Source organism: Plectropomus leopardus, chromosome 5 (assembly GCF_008729295.1).
Source record: "Plectropomus leopardus isolate mb chromosome 5, YSFRI_Pleo_2.0, whole genome shotgun sequence".
NCBI classification, from domain to species: Eukaryota; Metazoa; Chordata; class Actinopteri; order Perciformes; family Serranidae; genus Plectropomus; species Plectropomus leopardus.
The window spans coordinates 11,250,202-11,262,458 of NC_056467.1; the positions used below are offsets into that span (position 1 = coordinate 11,250,202).

General features: G+C 37.9%; 1 protein-coding gene across 1 annotated transcript; it reads left to right on the forward strand.

The window, feature by feature from the left end:
* The first annotated feature begins 799 nt into the window (after positions 1-799).
* Positions 800-11,859, forward strand: pdcd10a (programmed cell death 10a). The gene is made up of 8 exons (XM_042486695.1): positions 800-911; positions 4,719-4,912; positions 6,875-6,928; positions 7,138-7,255; positions 7,915-8,041; positions 10,437-10,515; positions 10,611-10,693; positions 11,126-11,859. Exons 2-8 carry the CDS (start codon positions 4,823-4,825, stop codon positions 11,205-11,207), a joined length of 633 nt encoding a protein of 210 aa, XP_042342629.1. The 5' UTR covers positions 800-911; positions 4,719-4,822; the 3' UTR covers positions 11,208-11,859.
* The last annotated feature ends 398 nt before the right edge of the window (positions 11,860-12,257 follow it).

Genomic DNA, 12,257 nt, shown 5'->3' on the forward strand with positions numbered 1-12,257 from the left:
AAACCAGACAGAAAAATAAATAAACACAAGTATGAATACACATAGGGGTTTACCTAATTAGTAATATGATAAAGCTATGAGATTTGCATACATTAATAGTTTAGTTTAGTTTTTAGTAGATATTTTTAAGTTGGATGCTTTAAAATTTGTATCTACATTTACAGCGCTGATGTGTTTAAAAAAGTGTTACATGAGGGAAATTTAAAAAAAGAAAGTAAAATTTAACTTAAACGATGAGCAAATGAATTATATACTTAAAGAAATTTGGATTGTTGAATATTAGCAACTTAGAGAAATTTGAATTGTTGAATATTAGCAACAACTCAGGTTCTCTGAATGAAATGTCTGACTAAAAAATCAATCTAGAAGATTGTAACATGTACAACTAAAAAGTTTTCTCGTGTTTCTGCTATATTAAGGTATAATCTGTCATTCCTGTTAAAAATAAATCTATAAATAACAGAATTTACTGGATAGTATAGCAGCTATAGTACACATGAGTACAGAATAATAAAAAAAACTCTTTTATTTTGCTAGGCAGCACATATTTGTAAGGAAGCGTTAATACAGACTGATTCTCCAATTTATATTTAGATGTTTTCTAGAAGTGGAAAAGCACTAAAATAATCTTACATTGCTCTATCAACGAAAGCGTCCCAGGGGTTAATCAAAACGCACCACCTGTGCCTTTTTGGGACTTGTAGTCTGTTTTGGTGGCCATTACAATGACGACATATGGAGGAGCGTTACCGAGAGAACTACAATTAGCTTCCCCTGTGATACCAACGGACAGCTCTCAACACCGCCCACCTCGGCTCTCAGCTACAGCTTTGTCAGGCAGAAAACTTCCTGAATGAGACACAAACCACAACAAGAGGGGACATAGGAGCAAACAACTGAAGCGCCTGCATGTATGTTGTTATGTATTTTATATTTCCGCTGTTTTGTCACTTGACACACGCGATAAAACGCTAGTTAGCTAAAGACGGAGTTGAGTTGAGCACCTGTTCTGAACTGCTAATCTCCTGATAGCGCGTGAACGCTAGCTCTGGGTATTACTGCTTTTTTAGTCTCACCACAGGTAGATGAAGTCAAGAAAAATGGGACAAGGTTTTACATCATAGGCTTTTTAGATATCAGCAGCCAGTCACCAAACATGTCCCTGAGTTTTTTCCACAAATGTACTTTACTTGAAGCAATCATTGTTGGCCTACTTGTCGGATGTAACTAGTGTAACAACAAAGAGTTGTAGGATGTTGTATTTGAATAAATGTATGATTTTTAATCAAAATATTTTCATAATGAGCCACATGGGAAAGGGTTTTGAGTGAGCATTGAGTTTATACAATTACAATGGGACAAAAAAAGCTGAAATGGGACATTTATCTACATTGAAACCAGCATGTTTTTAACCCTTTGAAACCAGGGCAAACTTACTTGATTTCTCTCAAAAGCCTGGGGTGTAGGCAATGAGCACCTTAAAAAGAATTGACCCAGAAATTAGCAAGAAATTCATTGAAAGTACAAGTAAATTGCCTGAAATTTAGCATACAAAACAAAACAAAACAAAAAGATAAAAGTTAAAAGCAAACAAATAAACAAAACAAACAAAAAAGAAAATAAGGCTATCACCATAAAAAAATCCTTGTGTTAGCAATTCAGTCAAAATAATTTTAGATAAATATTTTTGAAAATTATAAATATAAGCTAGTTTTCTGGCTTTTTTTACCTTCTTAAAAACAACTTTACAAACCTATCACTTTCTTGCAATTTGTGGGACCGTTCTTGCTAAGGGGTTTATAGCCTTTTTCCCATGTTTTTTAAAAAAAAAATCAAACCAAAGTTGCTCAGGGTTCAAAGGTTTAAATTCTTGTGAAGGGTGTGTGAATGCTTCTCAAGAAAAGTGACACTAATCCATGTTTCAAAGGGTGACACCACCAGGTGCCATAAAATCATGGATTATCTCTTCCTTCTTCTTCCTATAAATGAATTGCCTTTTGGGGGGCTTTATCATATTCAAAAACTCATGAAACTTTGCAGCTTTATCAGGTCTGGTAAAAAATTTGATATTTTAAGGGCGAATTTAAAAAAAATGGCTCATGATTAGAATTGTTCGCATAAATAATTAAAACGCTGTCAAAAGGACACATGTCCTGACAGAGATTTTGACTTGTCATAGCAGCTATATCACAAATGTAACTAAAAAAAAAACACCTTGGATCCATGTTTATTTTATTCATCGGCGCATCAGTGATTACGAAAGCATGAGAGGACAATATCCTGACAGTAAGAGCCACAATTAATTGTTAAAATGTATGTGTTAAAATGCAGATGGATTAAAGTACATGTTTACATGACTTTATCACTAACATTTTGCAAAAAACAACACATAATAATTGTTTCTCTGTTTCCTTGCTTTGTGTAACTTTAAGGTTAATAGGACACCCACTTCAGGACCCTGTGACATCATTGTAAGGTGTGGTTACAGGTGGAAATAATCACACTTTTGACCACACCAAACCACACCCATCAGTGATACTTGGTTAAAGCCTGTTGAGGGGCTGTCTGTGTAACCACGTCTGTTATCGTCTCCTTGTGGTAGCTGTTTTCAGATACCTGTATAAAGACCCTGTGACTAATCCACCTCCCATAATCCCAGTCAGCTACTGATAATGGAAAACGCTGCCATGCTGGGCCTGTCTAAAACCTTAATGTTCGTGTAATAGTGGTTGCCAAGGGGCAAAATAAAACATCTAATAAAGTTGAGAGCCATCTTAGTTGCAGTTAGAAATGACAAGAGTAAAGTCAGACTTTGTTTACATGCATAAATGTTACTGTTTTTACCCTTATTCTGAAAAAGACAGTATTCCTACTACATTGTTTACATGGCTGATGAAAATGATTATTTCACTAAAATTCCCTTCCAGGCATATTCTGATTGACGTGCCCTGTAACAAGCTGACAATCATGTCAAAATATGGAAAAGTGGGAGGGTGGAGCTACTAGTGCCAGTTTGTTTCTTTGCATCCAAATTGGATTTTTTCAGTTTTCCTCCGGTGGGTGATTTGCCCGACTGTGCAAACACAGCCTCCATTTGTCATTGCCTCAACTACCACCTTGAAAACATCGGTGTTGCAATGTTTGCACATAAAACTTGTTTATATCCAAGTCTCTGATAATGTTTAGAAGTTACATTTGTCATGTTGACCAGAAATTTGGGCTTTTCTTTAGGGCATGCATCTCTGCCACAGCCCTGCAAACTTTTATGTGAGTTGCTGTGTGTTCAATGCATCTATGACAACGCACTGTAAACAGGCAAAAGGCTGTGTGTCGAAAACTTTAGTAAAAACCCAAGTTGAGATGCATATTCTGCATGTGCCGAATACATGTCCAAAGAATGCTCCTAAAATCCAGATAGTATAGACATAATCCACGTGTTTTAATGTGAAAATGCTACATTCGAAATAAAGTCTAAGTGAGAATATCCAAGCGAATATGCCAATTATGTTAACCCGCATAAAATTCATACTGTTGTCATATCTGGGATCACCATGTTATGCTAGTGTGCAAACATAGTCACTGTTAGATCTTCACACGGTGACTCATCGTATTCTTGAAATGATGAGGCACACGCATGAAGAATTACCAGGTATGTGAGTCTGAATGAAAAACAGTGTCATATCAAATGCTGTTAAAGTGTCACACTACAAACAATGGCAAAGGAAGAACTGGTCCTGGAGGTGTCAGACAGAGACATAAAAGGCATATCATAGATATTTTCCAGGATTCACTACTTCCTTATGACAAGATTGAAGTAGAAAAATCATTGACTATGTGTGCCAAGGTTCTATATTTATCTCAGTGATATTTTTATTGCTGCAGTAATATTGAGAGGGTGTTCCTTACTCAGGTATGACTCATGCCAATTTTGTCTCCATTGCACCCGGTGGAACAATAAAGCTCACACCCCTCAGCAATGTGGCTGTTAAGTGACGATCATGTCTGTGACTGAAAGGCTTTCTGGGAGGTGGTGCTCATGGGAATTTATGACATGTGATGGGAAGGAGTAAAGCTGGTGCATTGTTTAATCATATAAAATTGATTTTGATTTTTAGAATTGATTTTGTGACATTAAACAGTGTTCCCACGGTATGGAAACATTCACAGTCTCTTTTTCCAGGCCTGTAAAAGTTATGGAATTAGTAAAAATCACTGAAAGTTTCAGTAAAGTCATAACATTTTTTGTGTGTTATGAAAATGTTACAGTATTCTATTGTGGATAACCTTCCACAAAATGTAACATAACGGCTAATGTATTTTGTGAAGCTGTTAACGTAACACATCTCTAAAGTGCATCTATGTGTTTTTTTCCACTGTACATTTCTTTATTTTCTCACTGTGTTCTGTCTCTCCGCCAGTGAGCTGAAATTATGCTTGAATAGAATTTGAATTTGATATGTTTGAGAAATAACATCCATGTAGCGCACAATTTTTATATTATAGGTCCTTGAAAAGTCATGAAAAAGTTTTGAAATTTTGTCCATGAAAATGTGTGAGAACCCTGATTAGATGTGCTTGAACTGATTCCTGATTTTAATCATGCAAATTATATTTTATTTTTTTAGTCCCTTACTCTGTCACTTTCATCCAACATCTTTTATCGCTACTTTCTTGTTCACCTTTCCTGCCTTCTTCTTCTTCTTCTTCTCCGTCTTCAGGTCCTTGTCTGCTCCCATTCTGTCAGCCTGCATGAATGATTGAATGAGGTGAAACTGGCATCAGTGGACAAGCACATACACAAAGGGCCATTGATTGGTCAAGGATGTCCATGGAAGACATGAAGATTGAAGCTGACACCGCCTCAATCGTCTCTATGGCTCTCTACAGTGTGATGTTTCCTGTCTTTAATCAGGTAAAGAATGCAGAGTTCTCGCTGAAGTGAAAAAAAGGAAGAAAGAAATGTGGATGAGACTTGTGATAGATAATCGGGTGAAGCAGAAGCGAGTGTAATGTGTGTTTGAAGAAAATACTTCTAGAAGTTATCTGAATGGGATTCTGTGCAGGGTTCAAATGTTTATGGTGTAGCAGAATAGAAAAAAGGGAACAGTAGACATTGAATGTTCCACGTTAATGTTTAGTTAACACTGAGGAAGAAGTGTGACATGTTGCACTCTGAACACCAGGCCCACCTGCCACAATATGCAACAGAGCAGAGGCATTAACCAAGTGCCTGTAGCTACCTACAAACCATTATATATCAGCGGGACAACAGATTATTGTAGCACTTTATGTCTCCCAGAGAGGAAAAGTTACACTGACAAACAGAATATTGTTGGTTTACCTCAGTGTCCTTTCTCCTGACTTTACATGTCTTGAAAAAATTGTTCCACTGAATGGTCAGAAGTGACATGCTTTGATATTTACAACTATTTAATTGAATCACCGGTTAAGATCATCATTTAAGCTAACAACAACATTAAAACCAGGCATCACATAGCTTAGTTAGCGTCAGACTCAGTTTTCAACACAGTTGTCCCATATCTCTCTTCTGATACCTCACAACTTAATGGTTAAAAGTTCATTTTTTCCAGTTTGACAACTTATAAAAACATAGATTATTTACAATGTTGGTACTGTATCCCAGCACAGAGCAGCTTTGATGCATTTTTATGTTGTTTGCTAGGAGGCATCCTCACACAATACAAAGTCAATGGAGAGCATTGGATTGTATTCCCCCCTGGAAGGGGCGGGACTTAAATGCGCTCTGTCTCTATGCAGGAATTTATGGTTACTGTTTTTTAAACACAGCAACCAAACTTGGCGCCTCCCACCAAGGTGCATTGCTTGCACTTATACTGCGAGGTACTGTTGTACGATTTGTTATAAAGGAAAAGCTGATTATTCAGCAAGCCAATTTAACTAACAGCTGGCACATACTGCAACTGTCCAACAGAAACCAGGCTAATGTGGCAGTAGGAAGTGGGTAAGGAAGTATACCTAAGTCTTGTTTTCTGTTGTTGGGCTAATCAGTTTAAAAAATGTACAACACAAGTTACAAGAAATAAAAATGCCACATCAAAAGTGACAAGACGAAGATAGTTAGTAAAGGGTATTAACTGTGGCAGCACATCAGGGCTAGAAAAATAGCACCAGCCACCAGCTAAATGCTGGTAAAATGTGGAGGTGGCTGCTAGATTTGCTTTATCTACCAACCACAAAGACAATAGCAATCTATTAAGTGGCTGGTAGATTATAGAATCTGCTAGCCACAGTGGCCGGCGGACAAAAAAGTTTCCAGCCCTGCAGCACATACTTGAAAACGAAACAATTGGCCCCATTTATCAAACAAATTACATACAACTTACATACATACAACCAAATACAACTGATAAATAAACTGCAGTTTCCATAAACTATTGCCTGAAGCCTCTTGTCAACTCACCTCACATCTGTTTGCAGCTGTTTTTAGTTTTAATTTGTGTTGTTAAAGTTTCTATTTTTTGGGTGGAGCTTTACAGGGAATCAATGATTAAATGACAATTTATTTTAAACCCACACATGTGAGTACACAGTGGGCAAACTGACACACTCACATTATAGTTTGAAGTAGTGGGAAGCTCTTTAATACCAGAGTATCAGCTCAGGGAAATGGAATAGACTTCAGATCTACAGATGGATGGACTCAGCATAGCTTTTCACAATACAATAGCACAGTGTCCTCCTTTTGATATTGCAGGATGTCTGGCTGTATGTGCTGTCTGCAGAATTACATTTCAGGACAGAAGAGAGGCCATGATAAGAGCAAAGATGTGTGTGTTTGTGTTTGTTTTTACCGCTGGCTTATGTTTGCGTGTCTGTGTTTTATAACTTGCAGCTGGAGAAAGTCAACTCATCAGCAGCACAGACCTTGAGAGAAGCCGTTATAAAGGTAAAATGAAAAGTTTTCCCTCGTTTGCTTGTTTTGAATGAGCTGCCATTTTCCCTGTAATAACTTTGCCAACTATTCTACCTTTTTAAAATATTAACACTGTCAGCTTTTGTTTCATTTGTAGATTTGTTAGATTTTAGCGCCGCAAAAGACCAAGGTTGACTGTGATTACTCTCAGTGCAGCTGTGTGTGTGTGTGTGTGTTTCAAGGCAGAGAAGGAGAGCCCAGGTCTAACCCAGGACATTGTTATGAAAATACTGGAGAAGAAGAATGTGAAAATCAACTATAATGAGTCTCTACTTCGCATGGCTGCAGAGGATGTGGATGGTAGGATGCTCAGTGAATGGTGCATGCAAAGAGGAGGGTGAAATAAAATGTATCAAATAAGACAACTATGTAGTAGTGCCAGTATAGAGTTGCAGAGGGTCAGTAATAAGAAAGGCATATTAGACTAATCAACATTAACTTTCTGCCAGGACATGCACAACACCAACTGTTGATGATTATCAGCTTAGCTTGGGTTTTTCTGATGCCCCTGCTCATATTCCATTAGCCTGATTATCCACTGGGTGGAGCTGTTTCTCCACAAATCAACTGCTTTCTCCTGTTTTTTCAAATGTTCCTCCGTTTCTGTCTATAATTGAATTCCTTGTGCTGTGTACAGTGATTGATGGTAGTAATGAATTCACACATGCATACACACACACTTTGAATGAATTTTAAATGTACCTCCTGCATGGCACAGCCCAAGTTCTGCCTTAATCCTTCTTTCACTTAACAAACTAAACACTGTCACTTTTAAGTGTGTGCACACACATTCACACTGGTACACTTGATCCGGTATTAATTTTGTACATTTGCACAGTAGGCCACTATTATTAATGTCTTCATTGCAGTGTCCCCTGCAGCTATTTGCAGGTAATTTGACGTGTCTACGTCTGAGGAGTTTGTGATCTGTATTTTTCTCTTCTTCTTGGTGTTTTCAGAGTTTGTGATTGACAGGCGAGAGCCAGAGTTCCAGGAGCTGAACGAGAGGGCCCAATCTCTGAAACACATCCTCAGCACCATACCAGATGAGATCAATGACAGAGTGGGCTTCCTACAGACCATCAAGTAAGACAGCTCAGTGTGTGAGTGTGAGTGAGTGCGGGTGGGAAATGTACACCAGGTTTAATTCTATATAAAAGTTTCAGTCTAACTTCTTGAGGACTTTAGCCAACCACTCCAGTGAGTGATTTGTTTGGTGCAAAGGCCGACATGATTTCCACTTTTGTTGCATAAAAACAAAAAAAAAATTTTGGGGAAGCGAATTTTGCATCGTGGCTCTGAATTGGTGCAAACTCACAGCGAAATGGTGCGACAAAGCAGAAAATCTTTCAGTAGCTTATGGGGAATATTGAGGTCAGTGTGACTCAAAACAAACAACATGCACACTCCACACACTTAAATGCATATTTTGCTAGCTAGAGCTAATGTCTATATTGTTGGTATGGTAGCTACACGTGGCAAATAATCACAAAATGAATAGACAGGACAGTGGTCCTATTCCTGCAATTCATGTGACGTGAAAATTTGCGTCACTCTTGGAGCACACCTCAGAGGAACACTGTTAGATGTGGGGGGACTTAGTGGCATCTAACAGTAGGTGGGTTTCCATTACAGATTTGCACAAAATTTTATTAAAATATTTTTGATAAAATTGCAAGATGACTGTGTTTCAATTGAGTGATATTATGCGACTTCTCACGCAATGTTACGTAACTTTCTTATCGCGATAACATTCCTGTAACCATGGCGATGGATGTCCAAAACAATGGCAGGTTTATTTCTATTGCAGCCACTCAACAAAGCCAATCTAGCATCGCCGTAATGTCCTTCTCTCGTATAAGAGTGAAGATCTCTGTCTGGTCCTCCGTCCACACATGATGAGCCATGATTTATTTAACGATATGTGACTTTGTTGTACCTTTTCTTCTTCTTTGGGTTTAATGGCAGTTGGCATCCATAAAGTCACATTACAGCCACCTGGTGTTTCACATCACAAGAGCTATAAAAGCGGAAAAAGTATTTCCATTGCAGTTTTGCGAAATATTGGTTTTTTGATTCACCTGAAATACCACCTTTTTTTCTGAAGGCGTATTTTGTATTCGCAATTTCAATTTGCACCACTTGAGGGTTAATGGAAACCCGCCTAGTGAGGACTGCAAACTGCTGAACCTTTTCTAGGTTAGAATTCCTTCAGTGCTCATTGTTAAGGAGGTTTTTAGAATTTAATGATTTAAACTAGTGAAAACTGAATAAAGTGGTTTCATGTTAAAAAAAATCTGTTTTTCTGAGGCTCTCCGTGGATGGGCTTCTAAGTGAATGAGAATGGCCCGATCTATTAGCCAGTATTTGCTTTGTCCATTGTGGGCTGCTGTAAAAACATGACAATATCCATAGACAAGGGCCTGCTCTCTATTTAGATATAAATGGCTCATTCTAAGGAAATGAAAACACAAGGATTATTATTTTCAGGTGACTGAACACTTAGGAAAAACATACTTATTAGATTGTATTCACTTTCTGCTAATATATCCCCCTAAATCCTACAAACTGAATCTTTGAGAGCACTAGTTCACAAGCTAAGATGCAAAATATGATTTTTGTGTTATTATACCACCATTATTTAGCAAGACAGTATACCTGTGTGTTTGTTTGCTAGTCTGTATATGGGATCAAAACGGTCAAAAAGGATCAAAAGAAAAACTGCAGTTGATAATTAATTGAATATTACTCTTTAATTGTGTACATCCAGAGAGAATTTACAAATATAATATTTTTCGAGTTACAGTTTTAATAAGTAATGCAAATTCTGAGCATGGGAGTTCATTTTCGAACCTGGGAACAGCAATGTTACAAAATAATGCCAACTCAAAAGTCCTCTTACAAGCTTTCTACTCCATCTCACAGTCTTTATCGGCTAAACGTAGTTTAGTAATCAAATTATTAAAACACAAAACATAAACATATATAGACGCTGATTTTACTATTAGACATTCCTTCATATGTTTTAGACTAGTGATGACAAAAAGTCAAGGTCCCTGCATGCAATTTTATATCCCTGTCCATTGCTCTAGACACACACACACACACACACACACACACATACTACAGAGAGAAAGTGAAAGACATTTTATTTTCTTGGCCCACTTTGCCATTATTTTGATCGAATTCAATACTCTTAGTGAGTCACTGCTTAAGTTACTTACCCAGCGGAGGGCTTAGAAATTGAGTCAATTCAAAAGGAATGCTGAAAAATTAAAGTTATGAAACGGTAGATTTCAAGTGCATACGAGGGGAGAAAAAAGTTGAAGGTGAAAGCATGCTTGTGAGAAAAAGAGAAGAAAAGGAGACACTGAGCAGGATCAAGGAACTGTAGCTATCGGGTATCACTGCCTGACAAAAACAGACAGATTTCGAGATATTGTTTTTTTAACATGGGCTTATTTGTGTGTGTCATCCGCAGAGACATTGCCAGTGCAATCAAGGAGCTGCTAGACACAGTTAATACCGTCTTCAGGAAATACCAGTATCAGAATAAACGGGTAAGTAGGTACATAAAAAAGACAAACTGCATTCACACAAACATGGTTTCTGTGAAATACATGGATCTGATTGGATGTCTGTGTTTATTGGTTAGGCACTGGAACAGCAGAAGAAAGAGTTTGTGAAATACTCTAAGAGCTTCAGTATCACTCTGAAAACCTACTTCGGAGATGGAAAGTATGACTGTTTCTAGTTTATTCTCTGTTTTGGGGAGTTTCTCTTCTGTACGTTTTCTTTCTTTTGCTGTTTTCTCACTCACTTGTTCCGCCCTTCATTTTTCACATGCACACACACTGCCGCTAACACTTTTTAATAGCTGCACACGCACATGTCAGCATGCATAAACACTCGTGCGCACACACACACGCACACTGTCAGCATCATGTAAATGGTTGTCGTTTGATCACAGGCCCGCTTCTATCAAATCCACCATTACTGAATAATTCCCTTGACCCATTTCCTGTGGATTCATGCTGGCGTGTATTCTCTGAAGCCTGACATTCTCCATTCCAGCCAGATCAAAGTGATCTATCCTAATATTGTTGCCATGGTTTCTTTCCTGTATGATTGACATGTGTGTCCTTGTGTCTCTGTCACGGTTGTTTCCAGAGTGATAAACGTGTTTGTCAGCGCCAACCGGCTCTGCCACCAAACCAACATGATACTGCAGGCCTTCAAGACTGTGGGGTAGCAACTCGAGAGGACACACACACTCACACACACACACACATGTTTTCATAAGAGAATAGGGGATATGAGGCTTTGTAATTTATAAAGACATTGTATTATTTTGGGCTGTATAATTTATAATTCTGTGGCTTTGAGGGGAGATCAGGTAGTTTGAGGTTCAAAGCGAATCAGGTTGACAGTAATTGCCAGGGATTTTTAACTCTCTTTTATGTTGCTCTTTTATCAGATTCTTAAGTCGATATTTCTTCGTTCCTTTATATATTTCCCTCTCTGTTAAGTGCTGTGTGGTTCTAAAAAAGTTTAGGGAAAATGTGATTATTTCCCATGTCCTTAAAAGTTTTGCGATTGCACAGGTCTGAAAAAGTACAATGAAAAAAAGTGGCATTGAGTTTCCAAACACATTCTCACATTTTTACACTTTCACTTTCCTTTTATTGTCACTTTTTTATTGTAAAAAATAATCTTGATCTATATGGTGGAATCATGTACCTGGCACTGATACCCTGCTACTATCAGCATTCATCATGTTCGACTGAAAGCTAATAGGTTCAAATCCTGTATGGGAAACCAATGTCTGGAGAAATGTTTGGGAATTCGAAATGGAGGCTGCATTCACTGTCTGCTTTCTTTGCCCTGCACTGATCTAGTGTTTACTCCAGTGTTTACCCAAGTGCATCATAAATAACCTGTTCAGGTGGACTTACCAGCTGGTCTGTCTTTGTGTTGTGTTGTGTGTATGAAGTCCTTGCGTTTACTAACAATTAACCCCTCATATCAAAGAACGCATGGCTTTTTTTCAGTGACGGGATCAAAGATGTAAAATCTTAAGATAATGACCTGATCCAAAACCTTGTTGGAGTACTGAGTATGAATGCTGCAGTGTTATACTTAAGACCACCTAAACTTAGAACAAGTCATAAATGAGACCAGAGTGTATAGAGACGGAGACAAGACCAAGTCTTTGAGGAATTGAGACCAAGTCAAGACCAAAACCGGAGACGGTGCATATCCCACTTACAATAAAATGTGGAACAATGATAAATGTTTTGAT